Here is a 23,157-nt window from a genome sequence, read left to right as displayed (position 1 = left end):
AAACGCAGGAGAGTATTCAAAATTCAGATCCAAAAATATCAAAAACTCAGTAGATGGATTAAACAGGTGATATGGAAAGACTGAGAAGTGAATTAAAGATTGTTTTCAGAGTGTCACACAGTGACAAAAAGGGGAAGTTTAAGAAAAAAAGTCAACAGTTGGGAAGGACTCAGGGTAGACCTATTAGAAGTTATGGAAAGAGGGAATAAAGAGAATGGATGAGATGCAATACTTGAAGAGATAAACAGCTAAGAGTTTCCCAAAATCGATGAATAAAACCATTCTCCAAATACAGGAAACACCGTCTAGAGAAGGATAAAGAAGAATTCATCTTCTCTAATCATGTTACCGTGAGACTGCAGAACACCAGACACAAAGAGCTTTAGAGGCGGGGACTTCTGTGGTGGTCCAGTGGTTAGGACTCTGCTCTGAGGCTCTGGGTTCCACCCCTGGTCAAGGACCTGAGATGCCACAAGCCACTGGATGTGGCCAAAAAAAAAAAAAAAAAAAAAGACCACTTAGAAAACTCACTAATTACCCACTTATAAAAAGAAAGAAGACAGACTATCAGAAAATAATGACAGTTATAAGGACAGCAAACCTCTCAATAGCCAAACAGGGCACAGAGGACAATAGAAGGAAATTTCCAGGAACTGGGAGAAACTGACAAAACTCTAGTAGGTCTATTCTGGTGTCTTAACATCCTTTTATGAAGACCTACAAAACCTTTTAGAACTAACACCTAAAAAAGATGTCCTTTTCATGATAGGGGACTGGAATGCAAAAGTAGGAAGTCAGGAAACACCTGGAGTTACAGGCAGATTTAGCCTTGGAATGCAGAATGAAGCAGGGCAAAGACTAATAGAGTTTTGCCAAGAAAATGCACTGGTCATAGCAAACACCCTCTTCCAACAACACAAGAGAAGACTCTACACATGGACATGACCACATGGTCAACACCGAAATCAGATTGATTATATTCTTTGCAGCCAAAGATGGAGAAGCTCTATACAGTCAACAAAAACAAGACCAGGAGCTGACTGTGGCTCAGATCATGAACTCCTTATTACCAAATTCAGACTCAAATTGAAGAAAGTAGGAAAAATGGCTAGACCATTCAGGTATGACCTAAATCAAATCCCTTATGATTCTACAGTGGAAGTGAGAAATAGATTTAAGGGCCTAGATCTGATAGATAAGAGTGCCTGATGAAGTATGGAATGAGGTTCATGACATTGTGCAGGAGACAGGGATCAAGACCATCCCCAGGGAAAAGAAATGCGAAAAAGCAAAATGGCTGTCTGGGGAGGCCTTACAAATAGCTGTGAAAGGAAGAGAGGCGAAAAGCAAAGGAGAAAAGGAAAGATATAAGCATCTGAATGCAGAGTTTCAGAGAATAGCAAGAAGAGATAAGAAAGCCTTCTTCAGTGATCAATGCAAAGAAATAGAGGAAAAGAACAGAATGGGAAAGACTAGATAGAGATCTCGTCAAGAAAATTAGAGATACCAAGGGAAGATTTCATGCAAAGATGGGCTCGATAAAGGACAGAAATGGTCTGGACCTAACAGAAGCACAAGATATTAAGAAGAGGTGGCAAGAATACACGGAAGAACTGTACAAAAAAGATCTTCACGACCCAGATAATCATGATGATGTGATCACTAATCTAGAGCCAGACATCTTGGAATGTGAAGTCAAGTGGGCCTTAGAAAGCATCACTATGGACAAAGCTAGTGGAGGTGATGGAATTCCAGTTGAGCTGTTTCAAATCCTGAAAGATGATGCTGTGAAAGTGCTGCACTCAATATGCCAGCAAATTTGGAAAACTCAGCAGTGGCCACAAGACTGGAAAAGGTCAGTTTTCATTCCAATCCTTAAGAAAGGCAATGCCAAAGAATGGTCAAACTACGGCACAATTGCACTCATCTCACACACTAGTAAATTAATGCTCAAAATTCTCCAAACCAGGCTTCAGCAATACGTGAACCGTAAACTCCCTGATGTTCAAGCTGGTTTTAGAAAAGGCAGAGGAACCAGAGATCAAATTGCCAACATTCTCTGGATCATGGAAAAAGCAAGAGAGTTCCAGAAAAACATCTATTTCTGCTTTATTGACTGTGCCAAAGCCTTTGACTGTGTGGATCACAATAAACTGTGGAAAATTCTGAAAGAGATAGGAATACCAGATCACCTAACTTGCCTCTTGAGAAATCTGTATGCAGGTCAGGAAGCCACAATTAGAACTGGACATGGAACAACAGGCTGGTTCCAAATAGGAAAAGGAGTACGTGAAGGCTGTATATTGTCACCCTGCTTATTTAACTTCTATGCGGAGTACATCATGAGAAATGCTGGACTTGAAGAAATACAAGCTGGAATCAAGATTGCCAGGAGAAATATCAGTAACCTCAGATATGCAGATGACACCACCCTTATGGCAGAAAGTGAAGAGGAACTAAAAAGCCTCTTGATGAAAGTGAAAGAGGAGAGAGAGAAAGTTGGCTTAAAGCTCAACATTCAGAAACCAAAGATCATGGCATCCGGTCCCATCACTGCATGGGAAATAGATGCAGAAACAGTGGAAACAGTGGCAGACTTTATTTTCTTGGGCTCCAAAATCACTGCAGATGGTGACTGCAGTCATGAAATTAAAAGACCCTACTCCTTGGAAGAAAAGTTATGACCAAGCTAGATAGTATATTCAAAAGCAGAGACATTACTTTGCCGACTAAGGTCCATCTAGTCAAGGCTATGGTTTTTCCTGTGGTCATGGATGGATGTGAGAGTTGGACTGTGAAGAAGGCTGAGTGCCGAAGAATTGATGCTTTTGAACTGTGGTGCTGGAGAAGACTCTTGAGAGTCCCTTGGACTGAAAGGAGATCCAACCAGTCCATTCTGAAGGAGATCAACCCTGGTATTTTTTTGGAAGGAATGATGCTAAAGCTGAAGCTCCAGTACTTTGACCACCTCATAAGAAGAGTTGACTCATTGGAAAAGACTCTGATGCTGGGAGGGATTGGAGGCAGGAGGAGAAGGGGACGACCGAGGATGAGATGGCTGGATGGCATCACGGACTCGATGGACGTGAGTCTGAGTGAACTCTGGGAGATGGTGATGGACATGGAGGCCTGGCATGCTGCGATTCATGGGGTCGCAAAGAGTCAGACATGACTGAGCGACTGAACTGAACTGAACATCCTTTTTCCTGCCACAGACTCTAATAATGTTGAGTAAAAATATTGAGTGACATTATTATATAAGCATAGCGATGAATGACTAGTGTTAAAGTTTCCTAAATACCTTACGTTCTCTGGGCAAAGGACATTTGGGGATTAAATTTTTATTTTGTATAAAGATTAAGAAGTGAAGAAATTGGAGTAGAACGTTAAACACCCAACCAGTAGAGAAAGAAACAAACAAAAAGGAGCAAAGAAAAATAGATGAGATCAATGAGATATTTGAAAAGAGAAACGAAGAACAGATACGGCAATCACAGAAAGAGTGAAGTGTTAGAAATCAGATACACCAGTAACAATAAACGTACGTAGACCGAACTTGTCATTAAAGACAGAGAATGATAAAATGGATTTTTAAAAAGTACTCCAGAGTTAGTTATGTACTATTTACAGAAACATCCAACACAGACAAGGAATGCCGGTAGAGATGGGAAAAGATACACTAGCCAAATCGCAGCCAAAATATAGCTGACAAGATGGAAACAGAAAGCATTACTGGAGAAAACTGATAGTTAGCACATGATAAAAAGTATTTACATTTATGAAGAATGTATGATGATAAAGCTGAATGTACCTAATAACATAGCCTCAAAATACATAATTTACACAGAGAAATAGCCAGTTCACTTTAGTGAGAGATTTTAATTGGCCTTTCTCAGCTTTTGATAGATCAATGACATGGAAATTATGTGTGAATTACTAATTTTGATCTAGTGGTTATTTATAGAAACCTGTACTCAACAATTTGAAGCCTTCTTTTTAAGCACTCAAAGGGCATTTGCAGAAACTGACCGTGCCATAGGAGTAACAACCATTATTCAAAAAATTAATATCATATAGACCTCATTCACTGACAAAAGTACAATAAAACTAGAAATCAGTAATTATTAAAACAGTGACTGAACCGCATTCATCGTTTGGAAATAAAAAGATTCAGAAGTAACCTTGACTGTAGGCTCTTTACTTAAGCTCAAATTTCAATTTCTTGAAGCTCAAATTTGAGCCAATTCTCTTTTTCAGGCTTCTTTATAAATGTAAAATTTGTTCTGATGAGGCGGCAAAATACTAAATCTTATTTTTGCAGGCCTCTGAGTGTCTAGAACAGCAGACTGGCAGCCTCGCCAGGGTCTGGTTTTATAAACAAAGACCTCATAGGCTTGTGATATGACTTAGAAGTGCAATTTATTTTTGTTGGTATTTTTTCATGACCATGAGTGATTTTTCTTTCTGAAAGCCAGTATTTTACATTGATACTGTTCAAGAAAAACGACACTCAGGACTTATCACCAATTTGGTTCATTCTCGGGTGGGGCAAATGTCTCAGAATGCTTGCCTATATGAGGTATTTTGTTTCAAGAAGGCACCATAGGTCTTCAGCAATGCAGTATCCTTTTGCTTAATTTAAATATCTACTTAATATTTTCCTGGCAGCAGTAGAATTCTACTAAGTCAGAATCCAGTTTCAGGGAAATGTAAAAAAAATTTCAACCCTAATCCTACCCACTGCTTGTCATCCCCTCACCTCTCACCACTCCCGCCTAAACAGTGCAAATCTGCTTTGCTTTTATTTATTGTTTTAATCTCCGTTTACTGAAATAACATTTGTAAAACTTTTGGATATTAACTGTGTCATCTAAAATACAAATAAGAGGCTGCAGAGAGAGAGATGACTTTCTTTTTTAACCCTGTACCATGGGGATTTACCATTTTGATGTCCACGCGTTGTGGAGACTAGACATAGATGTTTTCAAAACAATTGAACTGGAGGGCTGAAAACAAAACAACTTATCCCTAGCGGCTTGTGATTCCTCTGCCAGAAGCACCTCCAAAAGCTTCTTAAAATGAAGTGATAAATCAGACTTTTGTGTTGAAAGGAAGAGGCTTCCCCTGTGATAATAGACTGTTTATTTCAATTTAGCAGAGTTTGCAATGCAGATCCAGTGTGTGGATGCGTTATTGCTCTGTAATGTGTTATTGTTGGCAAAGTGCTTCCACATACATTATCTCATTGACTTTTCTCTTCCCCTAACATTTCACTTAATTACCCACAGAAAAAAAGAAAATTCTAGAGAGTTTGACTTTTGCATCTAAGGAATGGTTGAATCAGAACCCAAATATGAGTGTTCTGGCTCCTGATAAAACCTTTTATTTGATCACCAGATTTGCTATGCTGGATGTGAATTAAGACATTCATTGATTCTTCAGATATTTTCAATGACTCTGAAATTCCTAAATCATAAAGTCCAACCTTCTTAGCAAGATCTTCAAGGTTCTCTTTGAAAGAAAGAGAAAGTGAAGTCTCTCAGCCGTGTCCAACTCTTTGCAACCCCTTGGACTGTAGCCCACCAAGTTCCTCTGCCCCTGGGATTTTCTAGACAAGAATACTGGAGTGGGTTGCCATTCCCTTCTCCATCTGTCATCGTACTGCAGTCAAAATCCTTTTCGTTCGTGCAGGCTCAAGCCAAACCCTTCTGGTGAAACTCCACCCACCCCCACCTTTTTTTTTGTCCCCTGATTGGGATAAATTGCTGCTTCTCTGCACTTCCACATCCTCCTTGGATAACAGATTTCATTCCATTTCGTGGGTCATCTTCATGGCTGCCTCCCCCGGTAGATCGTCAGCATCTTTGTCTTGGCCACCTCTGAATCCCTGCAGTACTTGTGTATATCATAAATGCTTAGTTAAATTCAGCTTAGTCTAAGGACTAAGACTGTCGGTCTTAAGACTAAAGTCCTATTGGTCTGTGGAATGTACACATTGTGTCCTAAATGTCTACCGACAGGTGAATAGTAGTAAAGAAGGGTAAAGAAGATATGGTACCTATATGCAATGGAAAACTACTCAGCCATGAACAGGACAAAATAATGCCATTTGTAGCAACAGGAATTCAACTGGAGAATTATTATACTAAGTGAAGTAAGAAGGATAAACGTCATATCATATCACTTATATATGGAATCTGAGCTATGACACAAGTGAGCCGATCTAGGAAACAGAATCAGGGACATAGAGAACAAACTGGCGGTGCCATGGGAAGGAGGACAGGTTAGGGATGGACAGGGGGTTTGGGATTAGCAGATGCAAACTGGTATATACAGAGTGGGTAAGCAACAAGCTCCTACTCTAAGCGCAGGGAACTATAGTCAATATTCTGTGATAAACCGTAATGGAAAAGAATATTTGTATGTATAACTGAATCACTGTGCTGTACAACAGAAATTAACACGACCTTGTAAGTCAGCCACACTCCAATTAAGAAAATAATGCCATTAAAAAAAAAAGAAAAGAAACCCCAGGCTCAGTCACGAGGTTAGGAGACAGGTTCTGAGCTGCACCACTCCCTGGGGGGGCAGAGGGTGTGCGATCCACCCCTGAACAGAGGCAGAGATGACCCTGGGTGGGTGCTCATCCTGTGACCCCTCCCCTTTCTCCTTCATACGCATAGTGGGGGATCGGGGAAAGAGGGAAGACCTGTTGAATCTTGTGGGACCTTGTGAGCTCCCTTCTGTGATGGCAGGGTTAGGCGGAAATAAGAAAACTTGGCTGATCCATCATGGGCCATGGAGGAAAGCTGGAAGCCTCTCTCCTGGTTGCTCTATGGAGCTGAAGGGTGAGCTGAGACCCCACACACTGACTTGAACCCTAAAAAAATACCCTTTTACAAAAGCGGCATTTATGCCTAGCCCAGGGAGCTTGGGGAAGCCCAGGGTGGGCCCTGCTACTGGGCCAGGGACAGCGCCTCCTGTCTTGTCCTCACGTCCCTGCCCAGGGAGTCACTGTCAGCTCCTAAACCTGAAGAGTGTGGAGGACAGATACCCAGAGGAGGCTGTGAGTGTAGGCGAGGGTGCAGGAAAGGTGAGTCTTCAGCCTGCAGGTGGTGTGTGGGCACAGCCGGGGTGTGGGTTCAGGACATGACCGCTGGGTGTGTGGGGATGGACGGTCTGGGTGGAGGAGAAAGCTGGGAATGATACTTAGGAAAACCATAGGGCCCGGGAGCCTGGGGCCATGTGCTTCAGACTGAAGAGTTCGGACTTGACCCTTGCAAACCACTCCCTGCAGAACACCCATAGAGGCGATCTAGAATAATGGTGCCCCAGAGACAGACTGGAAAGGAGCATCCCCATTCACTCTGTCAAGAGGCCATATTTTCATATTCTGTTTTTAATATTCTTTGCTTCTAAATGTATAGGGCAGAGGTGTGGCGATCAAATTCCAAAAGGATACAGGAGTAACCTGACTTGGTGTAGTTCCGTTCTTTTGCGATGAAACAACTCCCATGCATGAACTGGATAAAAAAAGTAGTGTTGAAATTTTATGAAAATGTCATAAAAACATTTTAGCAAATGTAAATGTGCAGTCCTTTGTAGGACCTTGTTTTGATTTTGAAACACAGAGAATATATATACATATATATACATATTTTATAAATAACTGTTTAACCAAAGTATCACAGGTTCACTGTAGAAAAAAGATAAAGTTGAGTGAAAAGAAAAAAAATTTAAATCTCCATTGTCTTTTGCTCAGACACAATAATTGCCATACCAATACCTATCTCTTGAAAATTCTTTCCAAGGATATATTTGTATTTCTTTGAAGAATATAATTATACGACCATAATGTTTTCAAAAATTTTAATCTAATTTAAACATTTTTTATATCAGTAACTACATTCAGCAGTGTAATTTTTCATCTCTAAATATCACAAGAATGTTCCTAAATGTACAGCAAATTAACTAGTTCTTTTTTTTGTGGGACATTTAGGGTGTTTCCAATGTTTGGCTATTATAAACAACACTACAAAGAACATCCTTGAAAATAAATCATGGCGCACTTCCTCTATGATTTCCTAAGGGTAAATTTCTAGAAGTGGAATTTTTAGTTCAGAGAATACACACAGTTTTTAAAAGGCATCTGAAAAGTACTGCCTAATTGATGATTGGGAAGGTTGTAGGGATTTATGCTCATGCCAGCAGGACAAGAGAAGGGCCATTTGACCAATCTGGAGCAAAAATTTATCGGTAATAGTGCAGATCAAAGAGAAATTGGCCTCCGGGGTCTTGCATGAGATTCCCTTAAAGGAAAATTGAAAGAGCCATTGCAACCTTGAGCTTAGCAAGGGAAACCAATTAACAGGCACACCAAGGGATTCTGGAGAGAAATTGGCCTTCTTCTGGCTGTCTTCCTAAGGTGTCACCTGGCCATGGTAATGTGAAGCCAGCAACTTTCAGGAAGATATTTATGTATCATTTTCAGAATATGTTTCCACCATTAAGAGAAGAAAATGCCTTCCCAGAATGAACTGATTCTAGGAAGTAGTTACACCAAAGCATAGTCCTTCCATGGGTTCTATACCCAGTGGTGGAATTTACAGGAAATGACTTGGGGACCCTGTGGAAGGGAGGACCTTCTTTCTAAGAGGGCTATTTCACTGTCCTCTGCATAGAACTAAGGAAAGAGAACTTGAATTCAGGGCATCCTGAGACCAGTATATGATTTGTTCCTATATGATGAGGAATCATGACATGCCATGAGAAAAAGGGAGGGGAAAAAAAAAACACAAAACTTTCTATGGAAACAGTCTGAAGTTTCTAACGTTTTGTCCGTGAAAGCAGAATTCTGACCTCATGGCAGAGAGCCATCTGAACTTCAATGACTTGGATGGAGGTAACATTCAGTTTTCACAGGCTAACAAAATGTTTCCATGTGGTTGGATTACAAAGGCGTAGGCGTACCTTTCTGTCAACGCTGCCATTTGAGCTTTTGTAGGTATTCTATGCTTTGTAGCAGAACCAGATATCTTAGTTAGGCATGGGTCCTGTGACCATGAATTCTGCATGGAGGTACTCACCTAGGCTAGCACTTCCGCAGGCATCGTGTGGACACGGGTCAGCTGAGAATCCTATGAAAATACAGACTCAGATTCAGCAGGCCTGCATGGCACCTGGGGATTCTGCATTTCTAATTAGGGGTCCCAGGGAATGCAGAGGCTTCCAGGTCCTGTGATCACACTCTTAAGGAGTGAAATCCAGGAGTAGATGGTCTGAACCACATTAGAATTACCTGGACAGCTTTTAACAACTGATACCCAGGTTGCCCTCCTGCGGATTTCATTCAGCATCTCTGTGAGTGAGAGCAGGCATCTGTAGTATTTTGGGTTTTTTTTTTTTTTTTTTTCAGTCTCCTCATGACTCATGTGGAGCCCAGGCTATGGACCAATGCAGATTCCTTCACATGTGGGTGGGGAGGGGGATGCAGAGGTCTTCACTGATAAGTAAATTGGGTATATTCATGGGGAGGGGGTGTGCAAGAGCTGCTTAAATGATGAACTGTATCTCCATGGATGGAGTTGAACACACCCTGAAAATACAGTGCTGAGGGCCAAAAGCAAATCAGATGTCGTTTATTTTAAGTTGAAAGGCACACAACAATATGTATGGTGGATACAGCAAGAGTATTCAGATATGTACAGGGGCGATGCATGTAACATTTCAGGATAGTGGTTTCTCCTGGGGTGTCCAGGAGGGCAGTGGGCCTACGATGAATTCTACTGGAGTCAAAATGATTCCTTTCTACTAAGAAAGATGTGAAACCATAGGGAAGAAACAAAAGAAGGGAGGGAGGGGGAGACAGAAGGAGAGTGAGAACGAAAAGGAAAGAAGGAGGGAAGGCGGAAGGGAGGAAGGAGAATTCTGGCGGCACGTGACTGGCTGGCTGTTTCTCGCCATTACTCTGTTGTTTCTGGAATACAGAGTGTATTCCAACAGCACGTCGGATGCCCATGCTTCAGTTCAGTTCAGTCGCTCAGTCGTGTCCGACTCTTTGCAACCCCATGAGTCGCAGCACGCCAGGCCTCCCTGTCCATCACCATCTCCCAGAGTTCATTCAAACTCACGTCCGTCAAGTCAGTGATGCCATCCAGCCACCTCATCCTCTGTCGTCCCCTTCTCTTCCCACCCCCAATCCCTCCCAGCATCAGAGTCTTTTCCAATGAGTCAACTCTTCTTATGAGGTGGCCAAAGTACAGGAGTTTCAGCTTTAGCATCATTCCCTTCAAAGAAATCCCAGGGCTGATCTCCTTCAGAAAGGACTGGTTGGATCTCCTTGCAGTCCAAGGGACCCTCAAGAGTCTTCTCCAACACCACAGTTCAAAAGCATCAATTCTTTGGCGCTCAGCTTTCTTCGCCCACCTCTCACATCCGTACATGACCACTGGAAAAACCATAGCCTTGACTAGACAGGCCTTTGTTGGCAAAGTAATGTCTCTGCTTTTGAATATACTATCTAGGTTGGTCATAACTTTTCTTCCAAGGAGTAAGCGTCTTTTAATTTCATGGATGTAATCACCATCTGCAGTGATTTTGGAGCCCCCCAAAATAAAGTCTGACACTGTTTCCACTGTTTCCCCATCTATTTCCCATGAAGCAAATGGGATTCCAGAACTATTAAGCTAGAAAGTGATAAAAGGGTGGTCTCTTCCCACAGCAGATGTGTCCACTCATGATGATCTGAGCCTCATGGCATGCCTGCCCTCTCCCAGCCTGTCCAGAGACCCCCAGACCTAGGTTTTCATTCCACATGGGAAACAGACACAGAGGAGAGAAGCAGTCTCTGGGGGTCATGGCATTGAGAGACTCAGGGATTAGAAGAACTCTGGCCTTTTGTTCTTGGTCCCGATGTCTCCTGGTGCTCAGGGACCCCAGGGAGGGGTCGCATCTCCCAGTGAGGCATACTGGGTACCCTCCACCCAGGCTGTTTGCATGGGGTGCTTTCAACTTATGTTTCCGTTGAGGGGGTCGCCTGCCCCTTCTCCCCAGGGCCCTGCCTTCCTAGTCCTACGGGGGTCACCTTCCGTACATGGCGACCGAGCGTGACGACACTGCCTGCATCCTGTGGGTGTTTGTGCCTCGGTTGTGGAATGTGAACACCCCCAGCCAGCTTGCCTCCTGCAGGTGTGAGTGAGTTGCCAGACCAGCTTCTCTGCGGGAAGAGCGTGTGACTGATGCCTTTTGCCTAGAAACACTTGCTTGCTGGGAGGTGCTAGGGCTCAGGTTGACCTACATATCATTTCCAATTCTGTGGTCAACATTTTCTAGCATTTCATACAAATATTGTATGTTTTTTTTGTTAATATGTAATTAACATCTTTCTGATATATGTTGTTCTTTTTTTTCATATAAAGACACCAGTATTTTTTTAAGGAAAGTTTTCATTGATTCTTATTCATTTCTTCTCATTGTTTTTTAAAATTAATTTTTTCTAAATTTTATTTATTTTATGGCTGTGCCATGCAGCATGTAGGATCAGGTATCAAACCCAGGCTCCCTGCTTTAGAAGCAGAGAGTCTTAACCACTGGACTGCCAGGGAGTCCCTCCCATTTTCTTTTTAAACTGAAGTGTGGTTGATTTTCAGTGTTAGGTTAGTTTCAGTGTAGAGCAGAGTGATTCAGATATTCTTTATTCAGATCAATAGATGAATAAATAAAATAAAAATAAATGAATAAGAAGAAAACCTTATCCCTCCAGGAAACTTTAGGTTAATTGAGCAACAAGGAAGCAAGTGGTATGACGAATCCTACACTTCCAGTATAATTCCCTTTAAACTTTTTCAATACCTGGTCTTAGCATTGACATCAGTGTTGTTTTTGATTGACCAGCATCCATTCCATCCTTTTGGAGCAACTCCTTGATGTTTCCTGGAGCCCCCTCTCTCTGTTGTCAGTCCACGTGGCTCAGTCTGACTTAATCTTAGGCTTCCTGGGTGGACGTGTAATTCAGACCTGATGAATCAGCACAGCCCACCTCCTTGACAATAGTGATTGGTTCAGGAATGGCCATGTGATTCAAGTTGGTCCAGTGATTCTCAACCCTAAAGAGTTTTAGTGAACTGTGGAGAAGAGGCTCAGAAGCTCTTTACAGAAGTTGTTTAGCTCTTTAGGATGGAAAACTCAAACCTGCAGGGCCCAGCATATCAAAGGAACCAGTTAGAGAATGAAGCCAGTACAGAGGAAAGAGAAGCAAATGATGGAGAGACTTGAGTCTCGTGACAGTGTTTGTGCTCCTGGACCAAACTGTGCCTGAAGCTAGTATATCCCCTGGACTTTTCAGTTATGTGAATCAATGAATACCCTTATTTGCTTAAACAAAAACAGCAAAAAAACCTTACTTTAAAAATAGTAGTCTCTGAGCATAAGTCAGTTGTTCTTTGGACATTCTCCTTGGACTGGTCCCTGAGCCTGGCTTGAAAATTCTGGAAGAGTGGCAGGTGATGCTCTGGAAAGCTGTGGCTAGTGGGAGATCCCACCTGGGATATGGCTTTGCCCCAGGAGTTTGCCTTCAGGCATTGATTAAATATTCTTCCGTCCCATTTCAGATCCCACGCTATGGAGTACAGACCATGTCCGGCAGTGGCTGGAGTGGGCAGTCAAAGAATACGGGCTTCCGGACGTTGACATCTTATTATTCCAGAATATCGACGGGAAGGAGCTGTGCAAGATGACCAAAGATGACTTTCAGAGGCTCACCCCGAGCTACAACGCTGACATCCTCCTGTCGCACCTCCACTACCTCAGAGAGAGTAAGGCGGTCCCCAATCCCCACGAAGAGCACTGTCTGAGGTCCTTCTTAACCTCAGATGCAGAGGATTCAGCCCCCACCTGATCCCATTAGGATCTGAGAGAATGCTCAGCAGGTGATGACTTAGCCAGATGCAGAGTGAAAGTGGCTCTTTTATAAGAAGCAGCAAAGTCACCGCTAGTGTTCAGTTGCTCCTCCAGGGTTCCCCTGGCCGAGAGGATCACGTATCAGAGGGAAGCAGAGCTTTACCCGGTCACATGTTATTTCATCTCCGTGAGGTCCAAACAGAAGAAACTTTACCGTAGGGCTCCTACGTGATGGGAAGTATGGCGTTTATCTTCCCGAGAGCCAAACCAAACTCCCTTGCATACTGGAACACAAAATGAGGAGCGTTTTTGCTTGGTATCTTGAGATGTGGCTCAGCCTGCCAGAATGGGAATGGCATCTTGGCAATGAGAGGCATGGATCTACAGAGTCTGCTGCGTGCTTTAATATTTCAAAGGTCAAGCACAGTCAGAAGGAGCTGGTCAAGACAGCGCAACAGTGGGCGGTGTGAATTCTTTGGTGTAAATGCTTTGCCTGGCATCCCTGGATTCCATATAGGCCCCCATCTAGGTTTTAACATGCTAACTGGGAGCAGAGCCATGGAGAGATTTCCAAGCAGCCCATGATATTTAGGGTGGGGAGTGTTGGGGGCGGGGGGAGGGGCAGATATTTTCTTTCTTCTTCTTCGTTTTTTTTTTTTTTTTTTTAAATTTTTCAAAGAAGGTAATTCTCTCTCTTTTTTTCATTTGGATGTTGCCTTTTTGTTTTGTTTTGTAGCACCTCTTCCACATTTGACTTCAGATGATGTTGATAAAGCCTTACAAAACTCTCCACGGTTAATGCATGCTAGAAACACAGGTAATGCTGGCCCCGCCCCTTGCCCCCAGGACAAGCGTAGGCTTTTGTTTACAGGTCACATGCTTTCCAGGCGGAACAGGACAGCCAGTGCATCAGGAAGGCAGATGGCAGAGGTGGATGGTGGAGGGGTCCTTGGTAGATCAGGGCTCTGTGTTGGCGCTACTGCAGCCTCTTTGGTCTCTGAGTACTCCCCTGCTTTCCTTGCCAGTCAGAGGATTTCTTTCAGCCAGGATATGTGCAGGATTAGCTTCTAGCCATAGCCTCAGCTCACTTTGCTGGTTACTGTCTGCGGCTGTGAGTGCTCCAATGTGCCCTGTGCTGACTGTAGAAACTAAAAGCATGTCCTGTATAAAGGGGCCCTTCGCATCCTCCTTTTTCTCCTTTGAAAATTAAAGGCTGAGAACTCAACACTTTAATTTTTCTTTTTTAATTCTTAAATGAGTATTTACTAGGACAAGCAGGGATTATACTTTTCCCTTTTTGGTAAAGTTTTAGGCCATTTGACTTGACTTGTATCTTCTTGCACAGACCTTGTACGTTTGCAAAAGGCAGTAGGAGGGAATGTTGGTTGCCTCTGGGGAGCTTTTGTTGCAAGGGAGGCTATGTTATGATTTTGGAAGGTTTGAAATTAGTAACTAACCAAATACCTGCTATTCCATGTCTTAATTATTGATTCTACATCTTATTAATATTTATTTCTCTTTTTTTGGCCTGAGTCTGATAGAGTTTAACATGATGCTTCCTCCTGGCTAACCCTTCTCCCTCCCCTCCCAGTAAAGGCTGAGAGTAGAGGCTGGGCTTTCTGTGGATGAATGTGGTCCTGGCGGCATCCCTTTTCTCCATTGTGATGGAGACACTGTGTAAGCCTGACCACAGGCTGCTAACCCCACTGTATCATTTTCCCGGGACCCTCTGCCACCCCCAGGCTAGGGAGAAAGCCATCAAGTGTTGGAAGGACCAAGAAACCCCTCGTAAGCAAGCCAGCCAGTGCACGGTCAGCCCACACAGAGAAATGCAGCCATTTCCCAAATATTTGCCATGTTATTTTTAAACATATAATATGAGTGAGTCCAGGCTTGAGTATAGCAGGGATTGCTACTTGATCTCTTGAGCTGGCCCTCAATGTTCAGAACATTATGTTTTTATTCTGAAGTTTAAAAATTGCTTTGAATTGATCATACACTTTTCTGATGTAGGTTACACAATAAGCTTTTTAATAACCTCGTGGCCAGAAATAGCAAGCACCTTAGACAAAGTAATTCCCCTCCCTTAAGAAATGCTTTGAAAAGACACACACTTTCAGATAACTTCATAGTCATTTAAAAATTCTTTTTAGCAGGGAATGAAAGTGTCAAGGAATCTCTGATTTCATTATTTTTGTCCTCACTAAACATAGAAGCAATCGAAAAGCAGAGTAGCGCATTCCAAATGGACTGAGCTGGAAAACAGGGAATTTTGTCCGTTAACAAGTTGAGCATTGACTGAGAGAGAGAAAGGGAAGACAGGCTTGTGAACAGAGATGTGGATTCATTTAATTAGATCCATATATTCTTTGGCAAAATAGTTATAATTCTTTGATACTACTTTCCAAGGGCTCTGTAAAAATGTTTTATGGATTTTTATACAATTTGAAAAATGAAAACACCCAGCAAAGAGTTGTTCTAAGAAAGCTAGCTTGTGGGAGGATGGAGAAACACAGGAAGGGGCTTCAGGAGGAAGCTGAATAATCCAAACCCAAGACCCTGTATGCCAAGTGGAGCATCCCTTCCAGCTTCAGCAAAGGTTTCTGACCCGCATCCTGTCCCTGCTCCCCAGATCAGGTGTGGCTGCTTCCAGGAGGCCGCCTGCCTTGGTTGTCAGGGGGAAAGTAGGCTAGGCATTGTTGCTGAGACGGACAACCACAGCAGCAAGACCTTCACGTGTTCTGTCTTTCCTTTTGTCTGCAGGGGGTGCAGCTTTTATTTTCCCAAATACTTCAGTATATCCCGAAGCTACGCAAAGAATTACAACTAGGCCAGGTACGAAAACACCCCTGTGTCATCTGCTTTTCTTTTTTTTTTTTTTTTTGAGACATCCCAGGATGTCCCGTGAGATGTGTGACCTATGTCACGTGACACAGCTGATCTTGGATGGGAGCTCTAAACAGTCTGACTCTGCCTCTGTGGATCTGGAGCCTAGAATCAGTCAGACCTTTCCGCTCAGAGATCACAGGGACAGTCCCTCCCTCAACTGCAGGCTGACAAGCAGGTCAGCCCGTTCACCAGCTGCTCTCAGACACAGACGGGCTGAGAAGTCATTCCCAACGCCTGTCCGATTTTGAGTTTACAGAAAGATGTAGTATCATCCATCCATCCTAATTGCATAACCCGGAACCAGTGGCGTCCCCCTAACACAAGTGGCCAGTTCCCAGCTGTCACGAGAGCCAGTCTTTCAGAGCAGAAGCATGTAATCGATCATATTTACACCTGAATCTTTATGTCTTTCCCAATGACTTAATTAGCTTATTAACTTATGTGTCATTCATGAAAAAAAATATCAGTAGTTATCAAGGGCCAATTCATGCCAAGTGTGATGTTAGATGCTGGGGATCCAAAGATCAGCCAGACTTCAGAGAGCCCCCTGTCTTCAGAAAGCTGACCTGGCCATTCCCCAGGTGCCCACCCACCCTCCTGAGTGCCAGCCATGGGGTGCAGTGGGGAATGAACGCACGGCACACAGCATAAAGCTCTAGATGTTTCAGTAAAGCCACCTAGAGCCAGAACAGACTCACACGCGTAATATTTAACCTTACAAGTGAAGTACCTGGAGCTGGAGGGGCAAAAATGGATGTTTAATCTAAAGCACTGATCTTGCAGTAGAAGCACCACCTCTGACAATAGCAGCTGTGGGAGCAGGAAGGGAGAATTCCTCCCTCAATTTCTTCCTCCAGGAAAGGGATGGGCCATGTGTGCTGCAATGGAAGGGCCATGTACCAGAGGAGGATGGAGTGTTGCCAGGTAGAGAAGTGCAGGGGGAGTGGCCTTGGGCAAGCATGGTCCCATCACCTAAGCCCTCACTGGGATGTGCAACCCCACCAGCTGGATGACATGAGCAAGCCTCATAGCTGAGGAATCGTGACTCAGGGCTGTGGGATGATTTCTGCCTGTTCACACATGGATGCAGAACTCCCATCCTCCTTCCTAGACCCAAGCTGTCACTCTCCAGCTTCTGGCATCTGTCCAGGCCGCCCAAGTCCCAGTGTGACCTGGTCCCAGGCACCAAGCTTGACGTTGCTGTTTCTCCCCATCAAAAAAGATGGGGGACCAGTGAGCTGACTAGCACAGGGAGAGATGCTTCTCCGGGTGAGGACCGCTCTGGTACTGTGACTGAGCCGGCGATTTTCTGTCCTCTGACCTCATAAGGTTTTCTCCCCGTCCCTCCTGAAAAGCACAGCAGAAAAGCTCAGTCAACGTGCTTTGTTATCTCTGACGCAGACCACGTAATCGTGGACAAGACTCAGGGTCTGCAGTGATCTAGACTGGCTCCAAAGGAACCCACCACCTGTGCTGCAAAAGGAGCGTCAGAGTGCACGTGTCATGCTAGGTCTAGATGTGCCTGAGCTGACTGCCAGTAAATGCACCTTTGGGAGGTCATGGGAAGTATAGGAAAATCATTCTGATTTTGTAAGTGTTTGAAAGAAGTTCCCACGCATACTCACAGAAGCAGAAGCTGCCTGTAAACCTTTGGCCAAGGGTTGCTCATTTGTTTGTCTGAAGAGATTTCGTGGATGTGTCTGAGTCTCAAAAGCTGGGGATTGTGAGCTGGTGTTGGGATCGTGGGGGCATGTGAGTTGGCTTAGTGTGATGGGGCTACATGTTGCTTCACAGACAGAACAGCAGGTCTTTTGACTTCCCTGGGGGTCTGGTGGTCAGACTATGCGCTTCCAGTGCAGGGGGCAAGGGTCTGATCCCTGACTGGGGAGCCAAGACCCCACATGCCGCTTGACTCAAAAGGAAAAAGCAGTGGGCCCTAGAGTTTCTTTTTACCCTATTTGAGGATGTGGTGGATTTGGAAGAGGTCCTTTTCTTAATATTACAAAGTTTTATTCATGTTTTTATATGCTCGTTTTAAATTTGTTTTTAATCGGAGGATAATCGCTTTGCACTAATGCGTCGGTTTCTGCCATGCATCAACATGAATCGGCCACGGATGTACATGCGTCCCCTCCCTGCTAAAGCTCCGTCCCCCCGCCCAGCCCCTCCCGCCCCTCTAGGTTATCGCAGAGCCCAGGTTCTGACTGCCTGTGTCCTGCAGCGACTCCCCACCGGCTGCCTGGGTTACACGTGGTGATGTATCTGCCTCGGCGCTGCTGTCTCAGTCCGTCCCGCCCTCTCCTTCCCCCATCTGTGTCCACACGTCTCTTGTCCGTGTCTGAGTCTCCACTGCTGCCCTGCATGCAGGCTCATCAGCACCCTGGAGCGTCCAGGTGTGAGAGAGAAGGGTGGCAGGGAGGACCATGCTGGGAGGACCATGGCGGGACACCCCAGGGAGACGCAAGGGTGGCCAACGCTCACTCACCTGGCAAAACCCTGATCACACACTTTGCTTCCATCTGTCATCCAAGCGTGACTCGGAAGAGGCTCAGATTTGTACCAAAATACCTGTTTGGAGGATTGCTGCTGTGATTCTGAAAGGAGATGTAAATATTGGTGTCTGAGATATCTACAAGGAATTCAAATCAGAGCGAACGAGTCAGAGAGCTGTTTGCTGTCAGGCAGACTGAGGGATTTGAACCTGGGGAGAGTAGACTTGTTTGTACACTTGGGGTGGACCCGTGGTCAGCCTTGCAGGGATAACTTTGTAGTGGTGCAGTTGGAGAAGTTCTCCATGGCTTGGGAGGGGTCGGGGAGGGGCTGATGGGTGGTGTAGGGGTCCCTGGGAGAGGCAGTCCCTGGGAATCTGACCATGTGCCTGTGGTCAGTGGGTTTCTTTCAGAAGAGGTGGTTGCTGACTCTTCCCTGGGGAGAGGTCCTTGGGGATAGAGGCCTGAGTTCCCATTGCCCTGTGCCCTTGGCTTGCAGCATCCGTCCGAGTCTCTGATCTCACACCCACGGAGACAGAGGACTCCTTCCTCCCATCCATCTGTCCTGCCGCGTCCAATGCCCTGGCGCTCCCTCCCATTTGCTTCCTTTCCTTCCTTCTCCAGCATCCAGCCCTGGGCGGCCTGCCCCACCCTCCCTTTCCTCTTGTCATGGTCTGTCTCCCCAAATCGATCCTGTATTCCAGGGTTCCTTTGCGGCCTGCCCTGTCCAGTGGCTGCATCCTTTCAGTACCCCCCCACAATCAGCCGGGACCGCCCGGTGACCTCACAAGATAACGCACGATGGACAACATGCTCCTTTGTTCATGCCTCAGCCCCCCTCCCTTCCCGTGCTCATTCCTATTTATTTGTTTCCAAACTGTCCTGATTCAAAATGCACCCTCTTGCTTGATCCCTTTCTTGAATTAGCATGCAGATGAGTCTGTCCACTCCTCTTAGAAAATGCTAGCACATGGGCAGACCTGTTTACATTCTTTTTTTGTGATCGCATTTCGTGGTATCACATGCGTTTCTCCGAGAGTCAGTTATTATTACCAGAAGTCCTTTCCCCATCTTCCCCAGAGGCACCCTCCTCCTTTTTTGCTGAGTGCATGCCTTTTGGGGACGATGGCCCTTTGAGGCCTCAAGGGGCATAGAGGCAAGTCTGACTTGGGGAAACTGGCAGGCTGGTTTTTGATCTCGCGATGTGAGCCCTGCCTGATAGCTTTGGAGCAGTGTATGGGAAAGCTCTGGTGTAAGCCCGGGATGATCTGTAACCCTGCCCTCTCCTCTGTCACCATGGCAGCCCATACTCCGTGATACACATCTCGGATGCTGTTGAAAGAGACTGGAGTCGGGTCTGCAAGTGCAGCCTTGGCTGTGGATTTTCAGCTGGGGCTCTTCAAGCGTTTCTGGGAATCTGTGATGGTTCCTCCTTCAGGGTTTGCAGCACAGTGCCAGGCAGCATCTCCAGTCACAGCAAGACCACGCAGCTAATGCCCTGTCTCCTCAGAGAAGCCTGCATCATAGCACATGGCTGAAAATGCATGCTTGCCTTTGCCCTGACTCTGCTATAACCACAGACCTGCAAACCTGGTTGAGAAGGCAAGGCGAAATGCACCCCCATCACCAGATCTCCATGCCTTTGCAGAGGAGTTTAGAAGACTGTAGGGAGAGCTGAAGGAGAATGGGAGAGGGTCATTTCATCATGGTAGTAGGCGTTACTCTAAAAACCCCATGCATTAAGTGGGAGTTTAGATATTGGTTTGGGGCCATAGCTCTTGGTCTTTGTGTCTTTGCCGTAAACATCCAAGCTCATTGAGAACTGGCAGAATCCATCCTTTCACATCCAGCACAGCCAGGGACCTCCAGAGTTGCTTCATACATGTGGCATGGGTCTTGCAGAGGGAGGGTAAACCCTCTCACGATCCAAGTTCTGGTCCTTTAAAGTGGCGGGTGGACTTGAAGAGGGCTAGCAGGGCTGTTCAGTGATCTTGATGAAAAGAGAACATAAAACTTGGTGAACCTAATCTTGCAAGAAGGACAGCAAGGATGCTGTCTTACATCATTGATGTCTAGAGGAGGGAGCAACGGTGGGGAGGAGTCTCAGAATCAGGAACTGATCTTGTTGTTGCCGTTCAGTCATTAAGTCATGTCCGACTCTGCAACCCCATGGACTGCAGCACGCCAGGCTCCTCTGTCTTCCACTATCTCCCGGAGTTTGCTCAAATACATGTCCATTGAGTTGGTGATGCCGTCCAACCATCTCATCCTCTGCTGCCCCCTTCTCCTTTGGCCTTCAACCTTTCCCAGCATCAGGGTCTTTTCCAATGAGTCAGCTCTTTGCATCAGGTGGCTGAAGTATTGGGGCTTCAGCTTCAGCTTCATCATCAGTGCTTCCAATGAATGTTCAGGGTTGATGTCCTTTAGCATTGACTGGTTTGATCTCCTTGCAGTCCAAGGGACTTTGAAGAGTCTGCTCCAGCACCACAGTTATCTTAACTCCCAGAACATAAGCAAAGGTGCTGGGGTGAAGGAGCCAGCAATAGTCACACTCTATCTTTGTAGTTTTGTGGGTTTTAGTCTAAATCATGGCAGAGAACATACTTCTTTGGTACCTTCAGCTGCCTCTGGAATGGTTCTTATAAAGCTCAGTTTTAAAACACAGTCTGTTAAAGAAATAAAAAGAGCAGAACCCATGCCAGAAAGCAGCCTTCCCTGGCACAGACCTGCTGCCAAGTTTATGAGTTAATGGCCTTGAAGATCAAAATGGAAGAGAAATGAAGGGTGGGTTGAAATGACCAGCAAAAGTGACATGTAAACTATGTTCTTACTTCAAGTCTTATGATCTACTAATCCATCAGGGGCAAATAGCAAATGTACATGGTGTCATAATTTTTCAAGCAGCCAAGGAGCAAAACTGCTAAAAACTGGCTCTGCTTCGAGGTGGTGTAGCTGCTGGCGAGGTCACTGAAATGGTTGTCTCTCGTCTCAGTGAGGCTTGGTTCAACATTCCCCAATGTTACATCCCACAGGAGGGGGCTTGGGGCCCCCACGACACATGATCAGTAGCTGATAAGACAGCCCCGGGGCAGAATTTCATGAACAAAAACAAAACTCCACTTATCTTCCATGGCAATATGCTCATGAGCACATTAATCATTGTTCATGTAAACATCTCAAGTTCTTGGCTAAGAATCAGGCTTGGAGTTGTTAGGTCCTGACTGATTTTCGAGGCAGAATGGGACACGATTGTGCACTCTAAGAAGGACTTCATGAAGACAGAGTTTCAAAAGATTTTTCTATTCATGGCTTGATGCTTAATTTCTTCCAGGTACATTTCACGGGCAGTCTTATGTTTAAGATAGCAGCAGACTCACCGACTGACACTGGCTACTAATTCCATTCGTGTTCTCATATTTCAGGCAAAAGCATTCAATCTAGAACTTGGTCCTCTCATTTATTGGCATTCGCAGACTCAGATAGCATTTCTGAAATAATTATCTGTAGGAACACAGGTTTGTAGAAAAGAAAAAAGGATATTGTCTAGAACAGGCTTTCTCAAACTTCAGCATACAGCCAAGTCAAGTGAGATCTTGTTTTGAAATTGAAGTATAGTTGATTTAGAATGTCATATTTTCTGGTGTACAGAAAAAAGTGATTCAGTTATATATATGTGTGTGTGTATATATATACATATATATACCTACACAGGAGAAGGAAATGGCAACCCACTCCAGTGTTCTTGCCTGGAGAATCCCAGGGACAGAGGAGCCTAGTGGGCTATGGTCCACAGGGTTGCAAAAGAGAGTCAGACATGACTTAGCAACTAAACAGCATCGATCTTCCATTGCACATGTGTAGCATGTCTTCTTTATCTGTTTGTCAGTCAGTGGACATTTAGGCTGCTTCCGTGTCTTGGCTGTTGTGAGTAGTGCTGCTATGAACAGTGGGGTGCACGTATCTTCTGGTTTTCTCCTGACATATCCCCAGGAGTGGGATTGCAGGTCATATCTGGTAAAATGCAGATTCTACTTCAGTAGATCTAGAGTGAGATTCTGCGTTTATAACAAGCTCCCAGAGGTTACCAGTACTGCTGGTCTGTGGAGGAACGAGGACCTGGAACATATTTCTGGATCCTCTTGCTTTCTCACTCTGTAGATAGAAGCCCTGTTGTCGCTGTGACTGTCTGCTCCTGTAGTGGGCTAAGATACTGTTACAATTGCCCTCCTAGATTTTTCTTTCTGAGACAGTTCTCAAATTGAAACTCTGGCTGACCATTTTCTAGGCCAAATGCAACTGGATGAGAATCCATGTGCAAATGCCCCCAGCAACGTAAGTTGAAATTTAGTGGCAAATTGATAGCAGCTGCAGATTTAACTCCCCTGTGTAATCCCAACATCAGAAAAATGAGAATCCAAGGGACTGGGTGGGAAACTCTTCCAGTCCCAAAATACAAAAATGCCAGTGGAGAGGGAGTGGTGCGGCGCAGCAGCAGAGAAAGTGATCAAACTCAACCAAAGCTCTGGAGAGTAGGATTTCACAGACCACACCAGTCGAGATGGTCGTAGCCAAACAGACCAAATAAATTAGGGCAATTCTGTGTTGGATTTCACGTTGCATTTCATTGCTTGTCTCTCTGGGATAGGAAAATGGAAAGAGACATGGCTTTTGTAACATAGTCAAGCTTTTTGAAGATGGATCCACAAAATGGCCAATTTTGAACCAAGTTTTAAATCTCTCCACGTGAGTTTATAGCCACCTCCAGGTGTCTCGCAGCAGGACACCTGCTCCAGGACCTGGGTATGGCTTTCAGCTGGCCCAGTGATGCCTGGCATTGAACCAAGACCTCCCAATCCAAGAAGACATAGATGTGAAGTGGCTC

The 23,157-nt window shown here is 44.8% G+C and overlaps 1 protein-coding gene across 3 annotated transcripts in view; it reads left to right on the top strand.

The window, feature by feature from the left end:
* ERG (ETS transcription factor ERG) overlaps window positions 1-23,157 on the top strand; it is a 134,679-nt gene that overhangs the window by 97,629 nt on the left and 13,893 nt on the right. The window contains exons 4-6 of one of the 3 annotated variants that reach the window (XM_052652817.1): window positions 12,609-12,812; window positions 13,634-13,714; window positions 15,661-15,732. In XM_052652817.1, coding sequence (XP_052508777.1) covers window positions 12,609-12,812; window positions 13,634-13,714; window positions 15,661-15,732 — 357 coding nt within the window. The remainder of the gene's footprint in view (window positions 1-12,608; window positions 12,813-13,633; window positions 13,715-15,660; window positions 15,733-23,157) is intronic. The other 2 variants (XM_052652886.1, XM_052652953.1) reach the window with 2 other exon arrangements.

The sequence above is a fragment of the Budorcas taxicolor genome, chromosome 1, assembly GCF_023091745.1.
Source record: "Budorcas taxicolor isolate Tak-1 chromosome 1, Takin1.1, whole genome shotgun sequence".
Taxonomy (NCBI): domain Eukaryota; kingdom Metazoa; phylum Chordata; class Mammalia; order Artiodactyla; family Bovidae; genus Budorcas; species Budorcas taxicolor.
Note: the sequence above shows the minus strand (reverse complement) of the source record. Positions and strands in the feature narration are given on the sequence as shown.